General features: G+C 36.8%; 1 protein-coding gene across 2 annotated transcripts in view; it reads right to left on the bottom strand.

The window, feature by feature from the left end:
• The window catches only part of EAF2 (ELL associated factor 2), a 51479-nt gene that overhangs the window by 23595 nt on the left and 3624 nt on the right, over window positions 1–24260 (bottom strand). For both annotated transcript variants that reach the window (XM_003825179.3, XM_034957178.3), the window contains exons 2-4: window positions 18514–18608; window positions 8130–8266; window positions 5800–5945 (exon numbers count right to left, since the gene is read on the bottom strand). In XM_003825179.3, the coding sequence (XP_003825227.2) occupies window positions 5800–5945; window positions 8130–8266; window positions 18514–18608 (378 nt within the window). The remainder of the gene's footprint in view (window positions 1–5799; window positions 5946–8129; window positions 8267–18513; window positions 18609–24260) is intronic.

Here is a 24260-nt window from a genome sequence, read left to right as displayed (position 1 = left end):
ACCTCCAGCAAACTCCAACAGACTGCAGCTGAGGGTCCTGACTGTTAGAAGGAAAACTAACAAACAGAAAGGACATCCACACCAAAACCCCATCTGTACATCACCATTATCAAAGACCAAAGGTAGATAAAACCTTTATCTACCTTTTGGGATAAAAGATGGGGAGAAACCAGAGCAGAAAAGCCAAAAATTCCAAAAATCAGAGTGCCTCTTCTCCTCCAAAGGAACGCAGCTCCTCGCCAGCAATGGAATAAAGCTGGACAGAGAATGACTTTGACGAATAGAGAGACGAAGGCTTCAGACAATCGGTGGTAACAAACTTCTCCAAGCTAAAGGAGGATGTTCGAACCCATTGCAAAGTAGCTAAAAAACTTGAAAAAAGATTAGACAAATGGCTAACTAGAATAAACAGCATAGAGAAGACCTTAAATGACCTGATGGAGCTGAAAACCGTGGCATGAGAACTACGTGATGCTTCCACAAGCTTCAGTAGCCAATTAGATCAAGTGGAAGAAAGGGTTTCAGTGATTGAAGATCAAATGAATGAAATGAAGTGAGAAGAGAAGTTTAGAGTAAAAAGAGTAAAAAGAAATGAACAAAGCCTCCAGGAATATGGGACAATGTGAAAAGACCAAATCTACGTTTGATTGGTGTACCTGAAAGTGACAGGGAGAATGGAACCAAGTTGGAAAACACTCTTCAGGATATTATCCAGGAGAACTTCCCCAACCTAGCAAGGCAGGCCAACATTCAAATTCAGGAAATACAGAGAATACCACAAAGATACTCCTGGAGAAGAGCAACTCCAAGACACATAATTGTCAGATTTACCAACGTTGAAATGAAGGAAAAAATGTTAAAGGAAGCCAGAGAGAAAGGTCGGGTTACCCACAAAGGGAAGCCCATCAGACTAACAGCAGATCTCTCGGCAGAAACTCTACAAGCCAGAAGAGCATGGGGGCCAATATTCAACATTCTTAAAGAAAATAATTTTCAACACAGAATTTCATATCCAGCCACACTAAGCTTCATAAGTGAAGGAGAAATAAAATCCTTTACAGACAAGCAAATGCTGAGAGATTTTGTCACCACCAGGCCTGCCTTACAAGAGCTCCTGAAGGAAGCACTAAACATGGAAAGGAACAGCCGGTACCAGCCACTACAAAAACATGCCAAATTGTAAAGACCATTGATGCTAGGAAGAAACTACATAAACTAACGAGCAAAATAACCAGCTAACATCATAATGACAGGATCAAATTAACACATAACAATATTAACCTTAAATGTAAATAAGCTAAATGCTCCAATTAAAAGACACAGACTGGCAAATTGGATAAAGAGTCAAGACCCATCAGTGCGCTGTATTCAGGAGACACATCTCACATGCAGAGACACATGTAGGCTCAAAATAAAGGGATGGAGGAAGATCTACCATGCAAATGGAAAACAAAAAAAAGCAGGGGTTGCAATCCTAGTCCCTGACAAAACAGACTTTAAACCAACAAAGATCAAAAGAGACAAGGAAGGCCATTACATAATGGAAAGGGATCAATTCAACAAGAAGACCTAACTATCCTAAATATATATGCACCCAGTACAGGAGTACTCATATTCATAAAGCAAGTCCTTAGAGACATACAAAGAGACTTAGACTCCCAAACAATAATAATGGGAGACTTTAACACCCTACTGTCAATATTAGACAGATCAATGAGACAGAAGGTTAACAAGGATATACAGGACATGAACTCAGCTCTGCACCAAGTGGACCTAATAAACATCTACAGAACTCTCCACCCCAAATCAATAGAATATACATTCTTCTCAGAACCACATCACACTTATTCCAAAATTGACCACATAGTTAGAAGTAAAGCACTCCTCAGCAAATATAAAAGAATAGAAATCACAACAAACTGTCTCTCAGACCACAGTGCAATCGAATTAGAACTCAGGATTAAGAAACTCACTCAAAACGCACAACTGCATGGAAACTGAACAACCTGCTCCTGAATGACTACTGGGTAAATAACAAAATGAAGGCAGAAATAAATATGTCCTTTGAAACCAATGAGAACAAGGACATAACATACCAGAATCTCTGGGACACATTTAAAGCAGTGTGTAGAGGGAAATTTACAGCACTAAATGCCCACAAGAGAAAGCAGAAAAGATCTAAAATCGACACCTTAACATCACCATTCAAAGAACTAAAGAAGCAAGAGCAAACAAATTCAAAAGCTAGCAGAAGGCAAGAAATAACTAAGATCAGAGCAGAACTGAAGGAGATAGAGACACAAAAAACCCTTCAAAAAAATCAACGAATCCAGGAGCTGGTTTTTTGAAAAGATCAACAAAATTGATAGACCACTAGCAAGACTAATAAAGAAGAAAAGAGAGAAGAATCAAATAGATACAATAACAAATGATAAACGGGATAGCACCACTGATCCCACAGAAATACAAACTACCATCAGAGAATACTATAAACACCTCTATGCAAATAAAGTAGAAAATCTAGAAGAAATGGATAAATTCCTGGACACATACACCCTCCCAAGAATAAACAAGGAAGAAATTGAATCCCTGAATAGACCAATACAGGCTCTGAAATTGAGGCAATAATTAATAGGCTACCAACAAAAAAAAGGCCAGGACCAGACGGATTCACAGCTGAATTCTACCAGAGGTAGAAAGAAGGGCTGGTACCATTCCTTCTGAAACTATTCCAATCAATAGAAAAAGAGGCAATCCTGCCTAACTCATTTGATGAGGCCAGCATCATCCTGATACGAAAGCCTGGCAGAGACAACAAAGAAAGAGAATTTTAGACCAGTATCCCTGGTGAACACGGATGCGAAAATCCTCAATAAAATACTGGCAAACCGAATCCAGCAGCACATCAAAAAGCTTATCCACCATGATCAAGTCGGCTTCATCCCTGGGATGCAAGGCTGGTTCAACATATGCCAATCAATAAACGTAATCCATCACATAAACAGAACCAATGACAAAAACCACACGATTATCTCAATAGATGCAGAAAAGGCCTTTGACAAAAATCAACAGCCCTTCATGCTAAAAACTCTCAATAAACTAGGTATTGATGGAACGTATCTCAAAATAATAAGAGCTATTTATGACAAACCCACAGCCAATATCATACTGAATGGGCAAAAACTGGAAGCATTCCCTTTGAAAACTGGCACAAGACAGGGATGCCCTCTTTCACCACTCCTATTCAACATAGTGTTGGGAGTTCTGGCCAGGGCAATCAGGCAGGAGAAAGAAACAAAGGGTATTCAATTAGGAAAAGAGGAAGTCAAATTGTCCCTGTTTGCAGATGACATGATTGTATATTTAGAAAACCCCATTGTCTCAGCCCAAAATCTCCTTAAGCTGATAAGCAACTTCAGCAAAATCTCAGGATACAAAATCAATGTGCAAAAATCTCAAGCATTCCTATACACCAATAACAGACAAACAGAGAGCCAAATCATGAGTGAACTCCCATTCACAATTGCTTCAAGGAGAATAAAATACCTAGGAATCCAACTTACAAGGGATGTGAAAGACCTCTTCAAGGAGAACGACAAACCACTGCTCAAAAAAATAAAAGAGGACACAAACAAATGGAAGAACATTCCATGCTCATGGATAGGAAGAATCAATATCGTGAAAATGGCCATACTGTCCAAGGTAATTTATAGATTCAATGCCATCTCCATCAAGCTATCAATGGCTTTCTTCAGAGAATTGGAAAAAAACTACTTTAAAGTCATACGGACACAAAAAAGAGCCCGCATTGCTAAGACAATCCTAAGCCAAAAGAACAAAGCTGGAGGCATCAGGCTACCTGACTTGAAACTATACTGCAAGGCTACAGTAACCAAAACACCATAGTACTGGTACCAAAACACATATATAGACCAATGGAACATAACAGAGGCTTCAGAAATCACACCACACATCTACAATCATCTGATCTTTGACAAACCTGACAAAAACAAACAATGGGGAAAGGATTCCCTATTTAATACATGGTGCTGGGAAAACTGGCTAGCCGTATGTAGAAAGGTGAAACTGGATACTTTCCTTACACCTTATATAAAAATTAATTCAAGATGGATTAAAGACTTAAATGTTAGACCTAAAACCATAAAAACACTAGAAGAAAACCTAGGCAATACCATTCAGGACATAGGCATGGGCAAGGACTTCATGACTAAAACATCAAAAGCAATGGCAACAGAAGCCAAAATAGACAAATGGGATATGATTAAACTAAAGAGCTTCTGCACAGCAAAAGAAACTACCATCAGAGTGAACAGGCAACCTACAGAATGGGAGAAAATTTTTGCAATTTACCCATTTTACAAAGGGCTAATATCCAGAATCTATGAAGAACTTACACAAATTTACAAGAAAAAAACAAACGACTCCATCAAAAAGTGGGAAAAGGATATGAACAGACACTTCTCAAAAGAAGACATTTATGCAGCCAACAGACACATGAAAAAATGCTCATCATCACTGGCCATCAGAGATATGCAAATCAAAACCACAATGAGATACCATCTCACACCAGTTAGAATGGCGATCATTAAAAAGGCAGGAAACAACAGATGCTAGAGAGATGCGGAGAAATAGGAACACTTTTACACTGTTGATGGGACTGTAAATTAGTTCAACCATTGTGGAAGACTGTGTGGCAATTCCTCAAGGATCTAGAACTAGAAATACCATTTGACCCAGCCATCCCATTACTGGGTATATATCCGAAGGATTATAAATCATGCTGCTATAAAGACACATGCACACGTATGTTTATTGTGGCACTATTCACAATAGCAAAGACTTGGAACCAACCCAAATGTCCATCAGTGATAGACTGGATTAAGAAAATGTGGCACATATACACCATGGAATACTATGCAGCCATAAAAAAGGATGCGTTCACGTCCTTTGTAGGGACATGGATGAAGCTGGAAACCATCATTCTGAGCAAACTACTGCAAGGACAGAAAACCAAACACCACATGTTCTCACTCATAGGTGGGAATTGAACAATGAGAACACTTGGACACAGGGTGTCCATCACACACCGGGGCCTGTCATGGGGTTGGGGGAGAGGGGAGGGATAGCATTCGGAGATATACCTAATGTAAATCATGAGTTAATGGGTGCAGCACACCAACATGCCACATGTATACATATGTAACAAACCTGCACGTTGTGTACATGTACCCTAGAACTTAAAGTATAATAAAATAAATAAAATGATACAAATTCTCTCATATGGATATTGCTTACATAAAACTAAAAATCATAAGCTACATCATTACCCAGAAAAATGCATAATTACAAAAAATATGATGCTCTTGGTAAACATTTATAACTAGTACCACTGTTAATTAAAATGAAAAAATTCATTTAGCATTTTTTTTCTTTTTTTTTTTTTTTGAGATGGAGTCTCACCGTCACCCAGGCTGGAGTGCAGTGGCTCAATCTCAGCTCACTGCAACCTCTGCCTCCTGGGTTCAAGTGATTCTTCTACCTCAGCCTCCCAAGTAGGTGGGACCACAGGCACATGCCATCATGCCCAGCTAATTTTTGTATTTTTAGCAGAGATGCGGTTTCACCATGTTGGCCAGGCTGGTGTTGAACTACTGACCTCATGATCCGCCTGCCTCAGCCCCCTAAAGTGCTGGGATTACAGGTGTGAGCCACCATGCCTGGCCTTAATATTTCTTAATTATCTCTTATAAAGGGATGTTACATATACTTAGATTTTACCTCTTTCGATATCATCTATTGGAGATGCTGGGGACATCTTATCTTCAGATGGAGAATGTTTTACAAGATTGGGAGTCCTGGCTGAATTCCACATTTGTTGTTGCTGTTGTTCTTTACGATACTGAATTTTACTGCTTCCTTCAACTCTGCAATTAAGAATATCAAATATTGAAACAGGTATGACAGCAATGTAACAAAAATTTAACTTACAAAGTTACTAAAACTGACCACTTATTCTTTTCCTAAACATCTTTAGAATAATATTCCATAATTAAAACATTAATTTAGTTCATTATTTAACAAGTATTTATCAATTTATACTTCTGTGATACACATGTCCATTGAGGGATACAAACAAGAACAAAAACAAAACCAGTGCCAGGCTTGGTGCCTCATGCCTGTAATCCCAGCATATTGGGAGGCTGAAGTGGGAGGATTACTTGAGGCCAGGAATTCAAGACCAGCCTTGTCAACATAACGAGACCCTGTCTGTATAAAAATAATAAAAATATTAGCTGGGCATGATGATGCACACCTGTAATCTCAGCTATTTAGGAGGCTGTGGGAGGATCATTTGAGCCCAGGAGTTAGAAGCTGCAGTAAGCTATGATTGCACCACTGCACTCCAGCCTGGGTGACAGAGTGAGACCCTGTCTCATAAAACAAAAACAAAAATCCAGGCTGGTGCAGTGGCTCATGCCTATAATCCCAGCACTTTCGGAGGCTGAGGAAGGAAGATGGTTTGAGGCCAGGAGTTCAAGACCAGCCTGGGCAATATAACGAGACCCTCCATCTCTATTTAAAAATAAATAAAACAACAACCAAAAAAAAAAAAAAGCCATTGCTTAAATTGAACAGATAAGATATTCACAAATGACTAAAATAAAAGGAAAAATATAAGTGTATAACAGGTACGATATATTCCGTAAGTTCTAAGATTATCATTTCTGTTAAAACTAAATCACTTCTAAAGTTTCCATTCATAACTTAAGACAGGCATGATAATAAAGGAGATTCATATACTTTTCTTTCAATATCTTTAAGAAGAGTGTATAATAAAAGTATGCTTGATTTTTGCCTCTCCCATTTCCAGTCACCAAATCCTGTCAGTTCTTCCTTCAAAAAGCCTTTAGAACCTCACTTTCTCTTCATTCCTGCCCTCAAAAATCCTGGTTTATACATTTTTCTGATTCCTACATTGTTTCATTTACTCAGTTTCTCTACTGAATTAATGTTTTAAAACAAAACTGTAAACATGCCAATCCCTGGTTAAAAAGACTTTAATATGTAACCACTACCAGCAAGATAATGTCCTAATTTCTTAGTTAATATTGATGGCACTAACCTCAACCAACAAAATTACAACCTTACCTCTAGCCCAATATCAACATCGCCCCCTACTTTCCAAAACGTATACACAGGTACAGAGACAAACCTCTGCTCCGTTCAAGTAGGTCTTACTCATTGGCCCTGAATAAGTCAGATATCAAACTTGTCTTACATTCTCATCTCCTCTCTAATCAATTAAATCGGTATTGCACAAACTTTCTTCTGGTGTGAATCACAGCAGGGCATGGATGGTAGGGGTGAGGGGGTATTAAAAAATAGAGTTTCCCAGGATCCTTCCCTGATTTAAGGTTGGATTCGGGAACTAATTTTTAACAAGCACCCAAGGTAATTCTTATGATCCTAACCTCCTCTTAAGGTACATCAAAAAGGCCTCCCTGAATTTTCCAATCTACCATTACTTCTCCTTTTTCTTAATTCCTAGAGCAATTTTTGTCTATACTATTTGCATGGCTTTTAGAGCAAACATCCTTATATTACATGGTAAGTAATGTGTTACCTATTTCCAAAAAGGATTTGAGATGGGTATATTCTCCTATTGACTTTTTAAATGGAATAGTCTGTTTATCTGAATAAAATGCAGAAGTTTTGAGGTGTTTGCAGAGCAAACTTTCCTTTTTCTAGTACCTTACACATCCTAGGTACTCAATAAATTTTTACTAATGAAGATGAAATTATTTTAGAGAATGTATAATGGCTTCCTTCAATCCAGTTATACAGAAGTATCTACAATAGGATAAAAAGTGTACCTATACCTATAGAAAGCATTTAGAAGCAAAACAAGCTTTTATATATCACAGGGTGATGTGGTAAAACGCTTTTGGCTTAGGATCTCCACCAAATTTAAACTTAGAAAAAGATTAAAACATTTTTGTACCACACAGAAATAACTCTTATATTATAATGTGACTTAATAAATTTTTTCTTGACATTTCCTTAGAAATTTATGTTTATAATATAATTTATTTCATTAAACCACATACCTTGTTTTTTTTACAGTGATGTTGCTGCTGAGTTTTTCTAGCCGACATTCTCCAGTATCATGGTTAATAATCAAAATGCATTCTTTTAAGTAAGGTTTTTTTGAACCTTTGAAAACAGTTACTGGTGGAGTTGAACCCTGTTTAAAAAGTTAATTATTATTACTTAAAATTTATCATAGGAATTCACTTGGGAAGGCCTTTGAAATCTTGATTCTGGGTTTCTCCTTCTATGTTATACTTCAAGTCACCCATAAACTACCTAAATTTACTACCCTGAATCCAAAGAGTGTAGTAAAAAAGACAGATGAAGACAGGCTGAAATCTCAAAGCTGCTGTCATTGAGGAAAGGGAAGACAGGAGGTACTCACCTTGGGACAGTAAAGATTTGTTTCTTTGGCCTATAATGAGTAATTGAGATTCAATTCGAATACAACCAATATATTTTATGGATAAGGAAACAGAGCCTTGAATCATATTTTCTATTCCTCCTTTTTTTTTTTTTTTTGAGACAGAGTCTTGCTCTGTTGCCCGGGCTGGAGTGCAGTGGCATGATCTCGGCTCACTGCAACCTCCACCTCCTGGATTCAAGTGATTCTCCTGCCTCAGCCTCCAGAGCAGTTGGGACTATAGGCATGGACAACCACGCCCAGCTAATTTTTATATTTTTAGTAGAGACGGGGTTTCACCATGTTGGTCAGGCTGGTCTCGAACTCCTGACCTCAAGTGATCCACCCATCTCAGTCTCCCAAAGTGCTGTGATTACAGGCAGAAGCCACTGTGCCCAGCCTCCTCATCTTCTTTCTTATTGCTTTATAAGTTTAATTTTTAAAATCTGGCATTTTCTTAAAGCAGTACCTCCCTATGCATATTAAGGAACACCTCTTACACTAAACCCACTAATTAATTTTAGCATATGAGATAAGCAGACATTATGTGCTTAATGATGTCATATGAAAGTACACTGCACCATCCATAAAATACTCTTGCCAAAAACCACACAAAAACCCCAAAGAATTTAATTCTTATCAAACCCCAAAGAATCTGTAATCCAGCCTGCCCTTAGATATAAAACTACCAATATATAGAAAATAGAAGGAATAGAGGAACAAGTTAAATACATCCAGATAGAAGTAATTTGAAGTTCAGAATGTAGGTATATTCTCTAGGACAGATAGTACGGTTTTTCCAACAAACCAATGGCATAAAAAAGAGAAGAGAGCCAGGTGCAGGCACTGTAGTACCAGCTACTTGTGGAGGATGGGTGCTGAAGCAGGAGGACAGCTTGAAGCCAGGAGTTCTAGGCTTCAGTGTGACATAATCACACCCGTGAATAGCCACTGCACTCCAACCTGGGCAACACAGTGAGACCCTGTCTCTAAAAAAGATAAATTAAAAAAGGGGTGGAGAGGAAAGGAAGGGACTTTTAAAGAATAAAAGAGACAAGAAATACAATATTCAAATACAATGTAGAAATCTTATTTGGATTCTAGTTAGGACATTTTACAGACAAATGTCTGTAAAAAACACGTTTTTGAGATCATCACAAAATTGTGACTATGGACGAAGTATTATTATCAATTATGTTATTTGTGATAATAGCATGGTGCTTAGATAAAGATAGAAATGTCCTTATCAGTTAGAGATACATAAGTAAGCATTGATGAAATGGCACATTGTCTGGGATTTGCTATAAAATATGCCAAGGAAAAAAATGGTAAGACTCTAGATTAAAAAATAAAAAGATTAGCAAAATGTTGATAATTGTTAAAGCTCAGTGATGGGTACATGTAATTCATTATACAATTCTGTTGGCAATAAAAGAAACCTAGATCATTACTAATAAACTACATCTACTTACATGCTCCTCCCCTATCTTTTGTCCCTGCTCCATCAAACCTGAAGGAATTTTACGTTTGTCATTCTTTTGCTTTATCCCACATATATGTATTTCTAAACAATTATTTGTGTATGTTTGTCTTTGGAGTTTATAAAAGTACATTAAATTTTAATGGATTTATCATAATAATTTTATCAAATATTACAAAAATAATAAAATAGTACTGTTAGATCAGGTTAGAAAAGGATGACCTCTAAAAAGGCTAAGTGGTGTATCATATTAAAGTTAATCATTAGAGATTTACTAAATGACCACTAGGAGGAGTATAAGATAAATTAGGTAATTGAAAATGCCATAAAAGATGGGTAGGTTAGAGATTTCTGAAGGTATGGAGGGAAAATTATAAATGTAAAATAAAGGAACAGTTGTTTGTGGGTTTTCTACCTCTCCCAAAGACTAAAGTAATCTACAGAAAATCAAGAATGCACAACACATAGATGAAGACATGTCTGGGCTAGCTCTAAAACAGTTAGATGTGGAGCACTTAGTTGAAGCCCTGGTAAGCTGGAGAGTCAGGAGCATGATCATAACCAAACAAAGTGGGTCTACTTGGCTGGTAAGTAAATTTTTCAGATGTGTTGACTGAAACAAGTAAGATACCCCAAAATAGTTACCTAAGGACTCCAAATTACAGTTGATAAGAGATTTGTGCAAGATATTCTTCTTAATGATATCTGTAGTCTTTATTAGAATGGAATACATCTAAAAATTACAATGTATTATTGTTCTCTGAGATCCTGAAAATAAGAACTAATCATTAATTTTTAAAAAATTGCTCTCAGCACCTGAAGAAGTATCAAGACCTTTATAAATATTCAATGAAGGTTAAATATGAACAATATAGACAATTTCTGGTCGTAAGTAACAAATGAAACAAATCTTTCATAATCTCTACAACTGCCATCTACATTTTGAACAAGTTTTATAAATGTAAACTTTCTCCCTCATTAAATTGAACACCATTCCTAACTTTTAAGCTTCAGTTTCTGTCCATTCCTTATTCAATACCCCAAGAAAGGCAACTACGAAAGTACCAGACAACTACTAAGCATATGAACTATCATTGCCTCTAAATAACTATTGAATACCTCCTATCGGCTCCATGTTCACTGTGATGACACACCTTCAATCGTCATTCACCTAGATTATTGTTATTCTCCTCCCTACTCTCTTTCTAATTTTGTTCCCCATTCTGTGGGCAGGCAAATCTAATCGTATTGTTCCCATGCTTAAAAATCTTTCTGTGCTTAAAAAACTATGTATTCAGATAAAGCCATATTCCATAAACCTGCACATGGACCCTCCATGATCTTCTCATCTACTCTCCAACTTTCTTAATTTGCCACTGTTTACAAACCACATAGAATTGCTTATAATTGGTTTACATGAATGACTGACTTAGGATTGTCAACCAAAAGACAAAACTGTAAAATAAAATATAAAATAAGTGAGTGGGTCATGTGTGGTGACTCATGCATGTAATCCCACCATTTTAGATGGCTAAGGATCACTTGAGCCCAGGAGTTTCCGACCAGCATGGGCAACATGGGGACAACCTGTGTCCACAAAAAAAAATTAAAAATTAGCTGGGCATGGTGGTGCACATTTGTAGTCCTAGCTGCTTGGAAGGCTGAGGCAGGAGGATTGCTTGAGCCCAGGAGTTTGAGGCTGCAGTGGGCTATAATTGTGCCACTGCACTCCAGCCTGAGTGGCAGAATGAAATCTTGTCTCTAAAAAATAAATAAAATAAAATAAGTGCGTGCATATGTTATTTGAGGGAATAAAAGGACTCTTAACCATACAACAAAGGAATCAGAACCAACACCTCAACATAGGGGAATGAAGAGAAAATATAAATATAAATAAAAGAAGTGATAAAAGAAATCTGGCTATTTATATATACTTAACTTTAAATGGATAAGAATAGACTTGGTCGGGCACGGTGGCTCACGCTTGCAATCCCAGCACTTTGGGAGGCCAAGGGAGGTGGATCATCTGAGGTCGGGAGTTCGAGACCAGCCTGGTCAACATAGTGAACCCCCAACTCTACTAAAAATGCAAAAAATTGGCTGGGCATGGTGGCGGGCACTGCCTGTAATCCCAGCTACTTGGGAGGCTGAGGCAGGAGAATTGCTCGAACCCAGGAGATGCAGGTTGCAGTGAGCCAAGATTGCGCCACTTCACTCCAGCCTGGGTGACAGAGCGAGACTCCGTCTCAAAAAATAATAAAAAAAAGAATAAGAATAGACTGTCTGAGAATGTATAATGTAAGAGCTAAATAAGTATTCTTGACATGAAGATATTCTATAATGTAACACAATATCTTGGCAAAAACTTAGGTGTCTGGCTGAGGTGGAAAGAAAGAGAAGTGGAAGGGAGGAGAAAAAAAGTCTTATTATTAAGGGATAATAAATGTATTCTAAAAATCTCACTTGATAGAGGTAGGAAAATAATGGAGGAACTCAGTTTTCATATAAGAAAATAAAATCATATGCCTCATTATGAACACCAGGAAAAGAAAATAATCAATAATGGAATGGAAAAGTATACTAGTACCCCCAAAGTAATAAGAGTAATCAAAAAAAGCAATGAAAAAAAATCAAAGACAAAGGGAAAAAAAGAAATGGTTGGTAAAACTAATAAAGAATATAAAAGAAGAAACAACAAATATTTAAAAACTAATAAACTATAAGATAAATAAAAATCAAGTATATCAATTTTGAACTAAATGTGAATAGACTGAATAGACAGTATTCTCCCAATAAAAACAGAAAGTGCCAAACTGGGTTTAAAAATAAAACAGCATACTATATTAACAAAAGATATACTTCATACAAAATGTCAGCTAAATAAAAGGAAGAAACACTAAGATTCTATGAATACACAAAAGAAAAAAAGTAAAGGTAGCTATATAAATGTCAGCTAAATAAAAGGAAGAGACACTAAGATTCTGTGAACACACAAAAGAAAAAAGGTTGATATATATATATATACATACATATATATACATATATATACATACATATATATACATATATATACATACATATATACATATATATACATACATATATACATATATATACATACATATATATATACATATATATACATACATATATATCAGAGAAGTAGGCACTTAAGCTTAAAAACACAAAAATAGGACAAAAATGTTATTTTGTAATAATTAAAGATATACTTCATTAAAAAATATAACTTTAAAACGATGTTAAAATAGGACTCTGGTCCTAAAATCAGATGAGGTCCCAAGAATGTAATGGACTATGTTCCTATGTCGGCTAAGTAAACCCATTGGAGAAAACCAGACTAGGTTCATTTGGGAAGGGACTTTGCCCAAGAGGGTCATCTGGAGTACCCCTCATACATATAGGAGCCTCATAAGTGTAGGATTTGAGGGTTGAATTATACATAACCACTAGAAATGCATTGCCTGAATAATAGAAGGATAGTTAGAAGTTTGCAGTGGGCTATTTCGTAAAAGCCCACAGAAGCACCCCATAAGATAAAGAGTCAATGCCAAAAATATGCCAATCTCAGCACCAATGACAAATCTTAACAGTCAAGTTAAGTAAAACTTTTTCTTTCAAAATTCAACACTTTGAAATTTTGTAGCAATCATGGAGAACTGTTTGCAAGGAAGAGAGATTCGTAAATGCCCACTATTTAACCAGACTATCAGTGTTCGTTTTTATTAATTTTTCTGTATTTGGTAATACCATAGAAACCTAAGACAAATGGAATTAGAAAATCTACCCTATCAAAGAACCAAACATACTCTTAAAATTATAATATAATAAAAGCTCTATTTTATGGTCTGACTCTACGCTTCCTAGGCAGTTATACCAGGATGACGAAAGCAAGTTCATATAAACAATAGAAGAATCTAAATGCCTCAAACTAATAACCATTACATTTCCACAAAAAACCTACAGAATTAAGAACACTGAAGAAAAGCAAACCTCCTACCTGCTTGAAGATGTTCTTTAAGTGAAGGGGGAAACCCCTCACAAAGTCTATCTGAGAATGTAATTTCCATTGTTATTCATGATTGTTCAAGGACTACGTACCCAGGAGAAACAATATTTGCTTTTGACAGATGGCGATCTAAATAACTCTTTCATTCTCTTTTTTTTGTGGGGGTGGGGGGGCTTTTAAAATAACCCTTATTTTTTAAAAGTTAATATGTGCATTATAGGAAACTGAAAAGCACAAGAAGCAAAGAACAAAGTCATTCACAATCACAAGCAGTTTATAGTTTGACATGTTCTTCTAGATCCTGTGTGTGTGTAGACACAACATCCAATTTTATGGGACTGACATTGTACAGTATGTATCATGATTTTTCACACATCATGAATATTTACCAATTCAAAATCCCAAAGCTATATGAGTATTTTGATAACCAAGAATACACTACACCAACTCAAACTGCTAAAAAAAAAAAAGTGATCCTGCCTTTCTTGGGACAAAAATTTCATAGAAGACAAAAATGGCAACACGCCTCTAGATAAAAGCATTGGCAGAGTTGCGATTTAAATGCTGCATTCCCTTAATGCTCAATTTAAAATGAAACACACAGCAGCAGAATACACTAAGTATAATGTTTTTAAGAGAATTCATTAGCATATCTATACCATTAAAATATTAGCAAAGTATATTTCCATTGAATTACTTAATGTACTCCTATAGTGCAGCCAAAAGAGATGCATACATCAATGGCTATCAAAATGTAAATATGGACATACATGGACACATCTGCATACATCTCTGCCTGTATACTTCCTTCTGCCCCTCTGCTGCCAACCTAATGAACAAGTCCTGACATACACTGCTCAGAGGCAGCTTAACAATTCCATGTCCAAAATGCATCTTTTCTATCAATTATAACAAAGGTATTTACAAATTGGCTAATTCACTAGCTCTAGTTTTTATCATAAGTTGTCACCCCATTCATAAAGCTTAGATGTTGCAAAATAATGAACTTTGTCCACAATGAACACAGGCACTTTAGTAAAAACGCTCATATAGACCTGTGGTTATCATCTAAAACCATTGTCTAGATATGGAGATACTAGCAAAGAGCCCTTCCCTTCATCCTTCCTCTTCTCCCTCTTCTACCATCCCAGTGACTAAGTATAGGATGTCTAGCTCCAAGAGATGGACTAATAAAGGTCACCCCCAGAAGACAGGCCTTCCTAAAAACTAATAAAAGGACATTCATAAAGGGACTGATTTACTACATCTATTTTTAACATACTTTGAGCATTAAGACTTATCCTTTAATACACAATATTAACTAAAATGCACATATAGAACAATGGTTAGACCATCGGAACTAATCTCAGGAGCACAGAACTCTTCTCCTTGCATACCTCCTCCCCCCTCTCCCCAACTCTTTCATTTTCACTGTTTAAATGAGTTATAATTAATTTATATTATATAATAGACCCTTTATCAATCTGATTCCTAAATATCTAAATATTACCCTCCTTGTCCTCATATGCACCCCTTTTGACCTAGCCTACATATATGCCTACATATGTAACTACATATATGCCACTAGGCATTATATGTAGTTCTTCAAATGTTTAACAAACTTTCTTTTGTTGTTGTATCTTAGTCCTTGTCTTTTTCTTTTCTCTGACTAAAATGTCCTTCCCTCTCTCCTTTACCCAGGTAACTTTAACTCATCTTCAAAACTCAGTGTGTCCTGATGTCTCCTCCCTGTACCCTGGCTGAGATACCTCTCTTTCCTGTTTCTATAATATTCTATGTATATCTTTTTATAGTTCTTAGATTTCTACATTTTAATCAGTTATTTCCTGTCTCTCCCATTAAATGATAAAATGTTTCAGGACACTGACTGTGTCTAGTCTACTTCTGTATTCGCAGTGGCAGCTACCTAGAATAGGACTTATCACACAGAATGTCCACGCATATACACACACACAAATACTGAGGCATATTCTTTTTTGGACATATCTGTGGGGGCTTGTGGAAAGGGGCGGTGGTGGTGGTAGTGACTTTTTCCCAAATGATTTCTTTACAATTTCTGAAGTTTACAATTCACAGGCTTGAAAACATAGGCCTCCTGTAACTGTGCTTCCTTTAAGACATATTTCAATTGAGACCATAACCAAACACCTGGAAGATGCTAACTCTTGGTTAAAGCAAGATATGAATGAATGACAAGGGTTTATTATTAAACATAAGAAACCTCATTTCTTTGGAGGAGAAGAGCAATGCAAGGGATGAGGATGGGAGGGTGGCAACTTGAGAAAACAATATTCTACTTGGCAAAAAAGAAATCCAACTAAAGTGATTCTGCAAACCAATCATTACTGATCAATAATACTATATAGCCTGAGACAATAGACTAGTGGTTCCTGTTTGTTGTTGTTGTTGTTTGTTTGTTTTTTGAGACAGAGTTTCTTGTTGCCCAGGCTGGAGTGGGATGGCGCAATGGTTCCTGTTGTTAATGTGAGGCTTTAAACTCTTAAAATTCAGTGGTTGGTTCAGGTTTTTCTTTAATAAACATCATAAAGCAAAGAAGCCTCAGGTTACTGGAGATTAAATTTCCAAATTGTTTTAGAGATACTAGAACCTGAACAATTTTTCATAAGAGTAATACAACGATTAACTTATCTACAACATCTCATACTAAATAGATTTTTCATTTCCTTCAGTTCCAGAGAGAACAAATAGAAATATTCAATAAAAAGCCCATACAAATTTAATTAGCCTTAGGAAAATCTCCAGAGACAGTAACTGACACAGTCTGACATAACAGTGGGCTCTCAATAAATGGTTAACTGATAAAAAATAAGAGAAAGACAGCAGATGAGAGGATAGAGAGTTTACTTGCTATACGTATAACCATGGTAAACCATCTCATTAATGCATAAAGGAGAATGTGGATGGACCAGCACAAAACCACCCCTATTACAAAAATTAAACAAAACAAAGAAAAAATCTCAAAAAATCCAGCATTTTCTTTATGTATTAAAGTATAAAGTTACAGTCTTGATTTTTTTTCTGAGAATAGACAAAGTCAGTATAAAAGAAAAGAAAAAGAAACTTAAGCTGAATACTCAAAAATTTCTAACTCAAGGACTGAGAAAACTAGAGGATACAACAAAGAACTTGTATTTGTATGCAAATAGTATTTGGTACCGTTACTTGGATACATCTGGAAATTTTTTTAATGGACAAAACTTTTGGTTAGGGCCTCCCTGACAGTCTCTTCCTTTTTAAAACCACTCCTCAAACTCCAGCTGAAGTTCTTTCAAAAACACAATCTAATCATTAGAATTCTAATCATTGGACTTTCAGCCAGAGTTTGAGGAGTGGTTTTAAAAAGAAAGAGATTTTCTAATCTAACAAATCTAAATCTAATCATGTTACCTCTCTGTATTAAAACTTCTAATGGTTTTCTAATACCTATGGGATAAAGTCCAAATTCTACATTACAACATAAAATATCCTTCACAATTTCATCTTGACCTACTTTTCTAGTCTCTGTTGCTATCAATCATTTTTCTTTTTCTTTTTCTTTCTTTCTTTTTTTTTTTTTTTTGAGACGGAGGAGTCTCGCTCTATCGCCCAGGCTGGAGTGCAGTGGCGTGATCTCGGCTCACTGCAACCTCTGCCTCTCAGGTTCCAGCGATTCTCCTGCCTCAACCTCCCAAATAGCTGGGACTACAGGTGCCCACTACCATGACTGGCTAATTTTTGTGTTTTTAGTAGAGACAGGGCTTCACCATGTTGGCCAAGCTGGCCTGGAACTCTTGACCTCGTGATCCACCCGCTTTGGCCTCCCAAAGCGCTGGGATTACAGGGGTGAGCCACCGTGCCCATCCCATTTTTCATTATACTATGATTTACTACATAAAGTCACTTATTCCACAAACTCTTTGTTCTTTCAGCATCAGAGCTTTTCACATACTGTTTGCTTATTCTACTCCTTGTTTACCCAATAAAATCTTACTTGTCCTTTAAAGGCTCAGCTGAAATATTGCTTGCTTTATGAAGCTTTTTAAGATTCCACCAGGCAGAGTATTTGCTTCTACTTATGTGGTTACATAGAATTTCATATATGCTCTAACTTATAACACTAGATGTTATGTGTCTGTCTGCTATAAAAGATTAGGACTAGAAGGCAAGGGATATGTTACTATCCTAAGGTCAGTGTTTAAAATCTGGCTTATAGTAGGAATTTAATAAATATTTGTTTAGACTCTAATTTTTTTTCAAATCATTTGCTATGATAGTTCTTGGAACTATTAAATGGACTAAAGTATTTTAAGATTTTTTTTTGCCTAAAGTAGTTTAAAATATGGTTTTTGCTTTGCTGTGCTTACTAATTACTTTAACCAATTATCACTACACAAATTGTGCAATTATTTTCATTTAAATTTACTGAGCATCCCACAAAAGTGATCACTTTAAATATACAGAAATACTCACTTCTATATTTGGCAGAGTTACGGTCACCTGTTCACCTTCACCAACCTCAAGGTATCCTTCAGAAGAAGTGTCAATAGAAGCAGGTTTGAAGTCATCTAAAAATAGATACAAATACCAATTTTTATAAAATGTAATGATATTTGGATATAAAAATTATGAGCATGTTTCAGAATGATAAATCATTTTTCAAGAGCTTTGTAATTAAAATGGTTTAAAGTATTCATATTACAAATGAACAAACAAAATACAATCTAGTTTATTTATTTCTGTATGCATAATTCTGAGAAAAAAGAAATAGCTATACTCTAAAACAGAATTACTGACACTCATGCTTCCATAGAATCCTGTTTAGATCAAGATGAACCTGACTAATGTGTTCTACTGCTAAAAACTAAATAATGTCAGTGTTTTCACAACTTGCTAAAAAACTGATATAGGTAGAATGTTTTCAATTTTCAGTCCTTTTTTCCCATAAATTTTTCTTTTTTATGTCATTTTTAATGGCTGCTGACTTAGTTCATGAATGTTGGCTCATAAATTTTTTTTAAAGCACCTTTGGTGCCTACTACCACTTGTTTGTCATTCTACTACCACTTGTCTGTCATTCTATCAGAACAAAATGAATGAATACATAGCAAATACAGTACATATTAATGAAGAAACTTAAGAAAAAGTAATCTTTCTAGTTTAACAGTTTTTTTCATGAATATGTACACCACTAAATGATGTATAATTTAACCAAATCTGTCACTTTAGAAGATCTTAAAATAAAATTTAATTTTGAGTTAAATCATAGTTCAAACGACGCCATTAAAATCTATCATCTAGGAGGAAATTCAGGGTAGTAAGATATTTCACATGTTAAACAAGCTTAAAAACCTCTAAGCAATTAAAGCCATTTAAAACTAATTCATACGAATATACATCAACAACTAATAATTCTGATATATAGTTCCCTGTGGTATATTTACATTAGCTCCTTATTAAAATATGGTATAATGCAAAAGAGAACAAAAATTAAGCTTTGACTTTTACACAGTGACACATGTAACCACCAACCAAATCAAGAAATAGAACATTACCAGCTCCACAGAGGCCCCTCCCAGTTATTACCCATTGTTCCAAAAGATTAATCTTCATATTAACAAAAAGGCCCCAAAGGCAGAAAGTCTAAATCCAAAGTACTGGATATTTATAAGTGGAATTTAGGGACTTATAATTAGCAAACCTTGGGAAAGGAGAATTTTCCAATAATCATCAAATTATTGCTCTGTAAATAAACAAAGGCTGTCCCTGCTTCACGATGACAATTAAAATAGCTGACATTTATGGAACACTTACTACATGCCAGGCACCATGCTTAACACTTCATATTTACCTCTTATAACAACTCTGAAATAAATGAAATCCATTCCTCTATTCCTTAAATAAACATAAATGCAAATGAATATAAACAATTTACAGAAAGTATTTTTATAATATAGTTTATTCTTCATGGTGCTTTAATTAAAAATTGAATAAGATATTGATGCTTATTCCTAGATTTTAAGATACAGTTATAAAAATAACATAAGCAATATGAAAATGTGAAAGAGTTTTGATTTACAGTATATCCCTAGAAAGTATAACTGAAGAATCAAAGGATAAAGATTAGACTGAAAATAAGTTGAGGAGTTTGTTAGCAGTGGCAAAGTGAGAAAAGTGAAAGGTATAATTAAGGTGTTAAGTTTTAGATGCTTGAAAAAGGGTTTGGACTGAGGGAAATAAGTTTTAAATAATGTCAATTGTTGAAAGGACAGTGCTATTGAGGAGAAAAAAATCAGAACTGAACTTGAGTAAGTATCACAGAGATAAAGTAGAAGAAGCCAGAAAATCTAAGAGAATGAACACAGATATGAACCAAAACAACAATAATTAACAGCTATTACATGCTGATCAATTTTAAAAGTTTTTCCTGATGATTTTTACTTTGAAGCTTCACACCAATCCTGAAAAGTAGTGAATACTCCATCTTACAGATAAGGGAAGTGAGGGTGGAAAAAAATTAAGTTCCTTGCCCAAGATCATGCAACTGTTTTCTAAAGCTAGAAAAACGAACTACAAAAACCAGTTAGAATAAAAAAGATGAAAGGTTGGCCAAGATATATCAATGTCAACAAAGAGAGAAAAAAAACTTTAGTTTGGGCTAGCAAATACCATTTATGAATCTAAAATAAGAACCAAAGTCATTTTATATGGATATATACAGTAGAAATGAAGTAATTGCCTCATAAAATCTTTCACTATTTATAAATAAGTTATCGTCATGCCCTATGTGGGTGCCTATACTAGTGGACTTTGTTGATCCGCAACTTTATTTATTATTATTATTTTTTGAGACAGGGTCTCACTCTGTCCTGCATGCTGGAGTGCAGTGGCTAGATCTCGGCTCACTGCAACCTCTGCCTTCCGGGTTCGAGCGATTCTCCTGCCTCAGTTTCCTGAGTAGCTGGGATTACAGGCACATGCCACCACACCCGGAAATTTTTTTATTTTTTTATTTTTTTTATTTTTGAGACGGAGTCTCTCTGTCGCCTAGGCTGGAGTGCAGTGGTGCGATCTCAGCTCACTGCAACCTCCGCCTCCCGGGTTCAAGCGATTCTTCTGCCTCAGCCTCCTGAGTAGCTGAGATTACGGGCGCGCACCACCATATCCGGCTAATTTTTGTATTTTTAGTAGAGACGGTTTCACCATGTTGGTCAGGCTGGTCTCGAACTCCTGACCTCGTGATCCGCCCGCCTCGACTTCCCAAAGTGCTGCTGGGATTACAGGCGTGAGCCACCGCGCCCGGCCTTATTTTTTATATTTTTAGTAAACACGGGGTTTCACCATATTGGTCAGGCTGGTCTTGAATTCCTGGCCTCAAATGTTCTACCCGCCTCAGCCTCCCAAAATGCTGGGATTACAGGCATGAGCCACTGCGCCTGGCTGGTCCTCAACTATCTATTTCTTTCTATCTTTTTTCTTTTTTTCTTTTTTTTTTTTTTGAGACAGGGTCTCCCTCTGCCGCCTAGGATGGAGTACAGTGGCGCGATTTCGGCTCACTGTAACGTACGCCTCCTGGGTTCAAGTGATTCTCCCGCCTCAGCCTCCTGAGTAGCTGAGATTACAAGCGTGCGCCACTACAGCCCGACTAATTTTTGTATTTTTAGTAGAGGCGGGGTTTCACCAAATTGGCCAGGCTGGTCTTGAACTCCTGACCTCAGGTGATACGCCCGCCTCCGCCTCCCAAAGTGCTGGGATTACAGGCGTGAGCCACCGTGCCCGGTAGTCCTCAACTTTCTAATTGTAACTATCCTTCAAAGTTCTGCTCATCAATCTAAGGATTACTCTAAATATTCCTCTATGTCGTTCATCATTTACATCTAATTATTACATCTTCTTTAATATTTTTCAAAGCCATCCCCTTCCATTCTTGCTGTGGACAAGCTAGTTTTCAATCAGCTAAACTACTGGAACACCTTATGGTCTGCCCTTCTGCTTTTCTCTATCCTTTTGCTCTCTTAGAATTTGAATCCTATTTCAAAGTTCCCTCTTCTCTGAAGCTATTTCAGGGTGCAGTCCTTTCCGTACTACCCAGAATCTCAATTTCTTCTCCATTCCTGTAGCATTTACTAAACCATTAATCAAAACCTATCATAAACTACCTACCTGATATTATTTACCTTTTTTTTTTTTTTTCTTTTTTTGATACGGAGTCTCGCTCTGTCCCCCAGGCTGGAGTGCAGTGGCGAGATCTCGGCTCACTGCAACTTCCGCTCCTGGGTTCATGCCATTGTCCTGCCTCAGCCTCCCGAATAGCTGGGACCACAGGCGCCCGTCACCACTCCCGGCTAATATTTTTTGTACTTTTAGTAGAGACGGGGTTTCACCGTGTCAGCAAGGATGGTCTCGATCTCCTGACCTCATGATCTGCCTGCCTCGGCCTCCCAAAGTGCTGGGATTACAGGCGTGAGCCACCGCACCCGGCCCTTTTTTTTCTTTCTTTTTTTTTTTTTTTAGACGAAGTCTCCCTCTGTCACCAGGCTGGGGTGCAGTGGCGCGATCTTGGCCCACTACAATCTCCGCCTCCCTGGTTCAAGCGATTCTCCTGCCTCAGCCTCCTGAGTGGCTGGGATTACAGGCACGCGCCACCACAGGCCGCTAATTTTTGTATTTTTAGTAGAAACGGGCTTTCTCCATGTTGTTCAGGCTCGTCTGGAACTCCTGACCTCGTGATCCGCCCGCCTCAGCCTCCGAAAGTGCTGGGATTACAGGCGTGAGCCACCGCGCCTGGCTTTTTTTTTTTTTTTTTTTTTTTTCCTGAGGGAATCTCACTCTGTCGCCCAGGCTGGAGTGCAGCGGCGCGATCTCGGCTCACCGCAACCTCCGCCTCTTCGGTTCAAGCAATTCTCTGTCTCAGCCTTCCAAGAAGCTGGATTACGGGCGCCCGCCACCACGACCGGCTAATTTTTGTATTTTCAGTAGAGACAAGGTTTCACCATCTTGAACAGGCTGGTCTTGAATTGCTGACTTTCGTGATCCATCCTCCTCAGCCTCCCAAAGTGCTGGGATTACAGGCGTGAGGCACGGTGCCCGACCTATTATTTACCTTTTCGTGGACATGTCCTATTAGATTGTAATTTTTTAAAGCATAGTACTCATACTTTAATTTCTCCACATAGTGGCTCTAGCACAGTGCCTTTAATGTAATGGATACAGAAGAGATCTTGTAGTTCATTCAGGTTCATATTCTTCACTCTTCTCTGAATCACTTCTAAACTTATTTTAAGTATATATAAAGTGTTAAATTATGTGTAAAATGCTTGTTTTCTAATTATTTTCTGTGGCTCAGATTCATCTCTACTTCAAAACTCTCAATCTCTTTAGGTTAGACTGCATTTTCCTTTCATACTTTTCACCAGTATACTTCTGTTCTCATAGACAGCATCCATTATTAATATTTTACAATAAAGAATTTTTTATGATAAATATTTAAAACCTTAGAAATGACATCCCAGAATAAAACTATGGCCCTCTGACTTCTAATATTTTTCTCACAGTAACACAAAGGGAAATACTGGAAGGTATGGTTGTCATTTAACTACAGCTAAATGATGCTTTAGAGAGGCCAGCAAGGTAACCCAGGCAGTCAAGCTGACCAGTGGGAATCATAGTCACACGGAGGATGAATAAGCCCAATCTCATAACTCTGCTCCACCCAACTGCTGCCAAGAGAAGATATGGGATCAATGTTGCCAGCTTATCATCTGATTTTTAAAGATAAGCTGAAAATCTAGATTTTTTATATAAAAGGTCCTGAATGTTAGGTATTTGCAACTAACTCAAGATAAAACAACAATGGTGTGGACCAAACAAAGCACTTCTAAAGTCAAGCTCAGCCTATATGCTATTAATCTATAACCTCTGTTTTAGTGTTTATGAAGTGATTTTTTTCTTTACAATATACTATCAATTTTAATCTTCACAAAAAAATTTGGGGTTGAACATTTTGCCCACTTTTTACTAATGGAGAACTCCTCTAAAGTAATGAAGTCAATAAATGATGAAGTCAGGAACTCAAGCCACATAATTTATCTCCTCATATTATATAGCCTGTTTGTCTTACATCCACAGATCTTAACTTGTATGTATGTGTATGGGGAGCAGTATTAGGAGATGAGAGACAGTCATAAATCCATCCCTATGAAAACCTGATGAAAATTATA

Source organism: Pan paniscus, chromosome 2 (genome assembly GCF_029289425.2).
Source record: "Pan paniscus chromosome 2, NHGRI_mPanPan1-v2.0_pri, whole genome shotgun sequence".
In the NCBI taxonomy this organism is placed as follows: Eukaryota; Metazoa; Chordata; class Mammalia; order Primates; family Hominidae; genus Pan; species Pan paniscus.
The sequence above is the reverse complement of the archived record's forward strand: the minus strand, read 5'-3'. Positions and strand labels throughout refer to the sequence as shown.